Genomic DNA, 3,692 nt, shown 5'->3' with positions numbered 1-3,692 from the left:
AGATAATGCCATGTGCCAAAGCAAAACCTTTCTTTGGTATAAATGCTTCAAGGACAGACGAACGAACATCTATCCATGACGATGACTGTTTCAGATGACCGTCAACAAGCACAACACCGGAAACCATAGCAAATGTTCATGAGACTATCCTTGCAGATTGTTGCCCTATTCGCCTGACCTTGCTCCCTGTGATTTTTTCCTATTCCCCAAAAATGAAATTACAACTGAAAGGGCACCGTTTTTAACACGATTGAAGAGAACCAGATCCAGAATCGCAGGAAGTCCTCAAGGCCCTCGCCCAAGATGACTTCCATAGATACTGGAGCAGAACAGAGCATGACAGACCGTAAGCTGTGGCAACAAGTAAGGGGACTTAGCACCGACAATAAGGATAGGGGTGAAGCCATGATACAGTGTGTTCATGGGGACGTATAAAAATATCCCCTGTTCCTAGTGTCCTTTAAGGTAGAGGGCAAACAGATCACGTTGAAAATGGCTATTATTGAAAACTTCTCTCTATAGATTTTATATGCAGGGACAAGCCTCAGATAACGGAGTAAATATTCCCATGTTTGGGATTTCTTCAAGAAAAAGAAACCATCTTCTCTTGCACTCCATTTAACATCACAGGCTTGAAACCCACCTCCCTACCAAATAGTTAATTTTTATTACTAAATTAATTTTATTACTATAATTTTATTACTATACTCCTTCCTTTTATTCATTAAGTTAACCAATTTTATCTATTTATTTCATTCACAATTTAAAAATCTAATATAAAAAATCTTAATATAAAAAAGCCTCTTAATTTTATAATTTGAAATTCATATCTTCTTTACAAACGTCCATCTGCCAATTTGATGCTCAGAACCATCAGCTCAAGTTCATTCAGGTTCGCTCTTTTTCAAAACCCCAGCCGTTGCTTAAATTTAATTATAAATCCAACAAAAACCTGACTTCAATAGAAAAATAGTCTATAAAGTGTGATCTATTGGATATATAAAATGCTCAGAGACATGAAACTCTGAAGGGAAGGCTGCTGAACCTCCCTAAAAAAAGAGTTCACCTTCCAGTCATTGCACTTTCTTAAATCTAAGATCACACTTCAAGACTCTGAGAGATATTTGCAAAATTTAAAATTCCTATAATGCTTCAAATGTATTAAAGATAATACAATAGTAGCAATTTGACTGAACATCACGAAGCGTACAACAGCATTACTATTTCACAGCACCAAGCTTTGAGAATACCAGCAATCAGGTCTCCTGAAGCAGAGATCGAAACGGGGCCACGTTGGGACCCCTTAAGTCAAACCTTAAAAGCTAAGGAGTTCATAATCAAAACACAAAAACGTCTAAAAAACCGCCTAAGTCGGAGTTTGGACGTTTTACCCGGCAAAACGTTCAAGCAACCATAATCAAAGGTCGGCCAGCTGCACGTCCTACGCCACAAAACGTCCAACGTAAGTCGTACAAAATAGGGGCGTTCCAGGGGCGTTCGGAGGGCGGGTTTAGGCCCCAAACGTACAAATACAATAACCAAAGGTAAATCAGTTTGCTCTGTGCGTTCGAAGTAGCGTTTTGACTTAGACCTGCTTTCACAACATCTAAGCTGTTCCTGAGTGTGTGCCGGCCTGTGTACAGGGAAGGGAAGAGTGTGTAATATACTCTGACCATCTCTATCTCAACCTCTCCACTTATGTTCTCACTGCTGTGTGTCTCCCCACGTTTCATTCACCTCTGCAAACACCCCTCTCTCATCCCACCTACCTCCTATCACTATCACCAGCTCTTTCTATTACATCTATTACAGCTTACTCATGCACTGTGGTCTCTATCGTGTGGCATGAGTGAGTGTTCTCTTTCACCACCTGCCTCAATCCCTGGGGGGAGGGGTGTGTGTCGGGTGACTGCTTGGCTGGGGCCTGTTTAGACTGTAATGAGCTCTGCTTTCTTTGCCAGGTGCTTTCTTTGTAGGCGATGGAAGGGGTCAATGTGGTCGTTGCTGTTGAACTCCTTCTGCAGGAGGAGCTGGAGAATGACAGGCCCCATCATCAAGTTTACCGTAGGAGGCTGTTTAGGCCTCGCTCCAGCTTCCTTGATCTCACTGACCAGCAGTGTGTGGAGCGATACCGATTCGACAAGGCCACCATCCAGGATCTCTGCCTCCAATTGCAGCCCCTGCTACAGGTCCGCATTTGCCGTAATTACCCAATGCCAGTGCATTTAAAAGTAACAACAGCCCTCGCTTTCCTGGCAACTGGGAGCTTCCAGTCTGTATTGGCATCCAGCACTGGGCTCACTCAACCTGCCATTTCCAACTGTCTCACCCAATTTCTTAATGCCTTCCTAACCCATACCCGTGACTACATCTCCCTCCCCACCACTCCCCAGGCCCTACAGGACAATATAAGTCAGTTCTACAATGTGGCACAATTCCCCTCCGTCATCGGAGTGGTAGACTGCACTCATATTGCCCTCAGACCCCCTCGGGCAGATGAGGCCAGTTACTGGAATAGGAAAGCGTTGCACTCCATGAACATGCAGGTGGTGTGCAATGCCCAGAGAGAGATCCTGAATGTGTGTGCCAGATACCCTGGCTCCACACACGATGTCTACATAGTGCAGCATTGTGGCCTCCACAGGAGAGCAACCCAGGGGCACTTCAATGGTGCTTGGCTTCTTGATAAGCACCTCAGGGACACAGCTACCCTGTTCCCCCCTCCATCCCAACACTCTCTTCCTGCACCTGCAAATCACTGCCACTCATCATTGTTCTCTTTCTCTCTCTCTCTATGTCTCATAGGTGACAGGTGGTATCCTCAGCGAGTCTGGCTGATGACTCCGATTGTCCACCCTCACACTGCAGCTGAGGAGGAATACAACCGGCATCACAGAGCCACCAGGAGCATCATCGAAAGAACATTTGGGCAGTTAAAAAAACGCTTTCGATGCCTGGATTGCTTGTGGGGCCAGCTGCTGTACAGGCCTGAGAAGGTGGCTCAGATCTTCGTGGTATGCTGCATGATGCATAACCTTGCAGTACGCAAACACCAGCCACTGCCGGTTCCCCCACAGCAACAACTGCAGCAGCCACCTGATGGCGATGATGACGAGCCTCCCCCACCCCCACCCCACAGAGCTGAGCACAGTGCCAGCCAGGAAGGATTCAACGCCAGGCTCCTTCTAATACAGACCCACGTCCTGTGAAATGGACGCTGTACCCTAGCCACCTGACACTATATCAGTCCAGTGCCATTTAACTGGCCTGCACAACCAGCCCAGGTTAATGTCAGCTTCAGGGCCATATAACCCCACCAATCCTTCAATCAGTCCAGTGCCATTTAACTGGACTGCACAACCAGCCCAGGCTAATGTCAGCTTCAGTGTAGATAAGCTGAAGCTTGTAAACAGCACAGACAATAGTCAGCTTCAGTGTACATAAGCTGAAGCGTGTAAACAGCACGGACAATAGGTTCTTTTTAAAAAACACCTTTATTTTCACACATTGTGTGCAAACCACCACCCTTACATACACACATCCTCACCAACTCCACCCACATACACGACCAACACCAGTCCCTTACCTACCTCCCCGTCCCCTTCCCTCACCCACGTGGTCTCCCATGGCCCCTGACAGCCCTCCCAGCTCCACCTCTAGGTACAGATGAAGCTTCTGGACCAACTGGGGCC

At 46.5% G+C, this 3,692-nt stretch overlaps 1 protein-coding gene across 1 annotated transcript; it reads left to right on the top strand.

Moving 5' to 3' along the window:
- The first annotated feature begins 1,979 nt into the window (after positions 1-1,979).
- Positions 1,980-3,209, top strand: LOC117368228 (putative nuclease HARBI1). Its single transcript, XM_033961667.1, has one exon. The coding sequence runs from the start codon at positions 1,980-1,982 to the stop codon at positions 3,207-3,209; it is 1,230 nt and encodes a 409-aa protein (XP_033817558.1).
- Positions 3,210-3,692: the final 483 nt, after the last annotated feature.

The sequence above is a fragment of the Geotrypetes seraphini genome, chromosome 1, assembly GCF_902459505.1.
Source record: "Geotrypetes seraphini chromosome 1, aGeoSer1.1, whole genome shotgun sequence".
In the NCBI taxonomy this organism is placed as follows: domain Eukaryota; kingdom Metazoa; phylum Chordata; class Amphibia; order Gymnophiona; family Dermophiidae; genus Geotrypetes; species Geotrypetes seraphini.
Note: the sequence above shows the minus strand (reverse complement) of the source record. Positions and strands in the feature narration are given on the sequence as shown.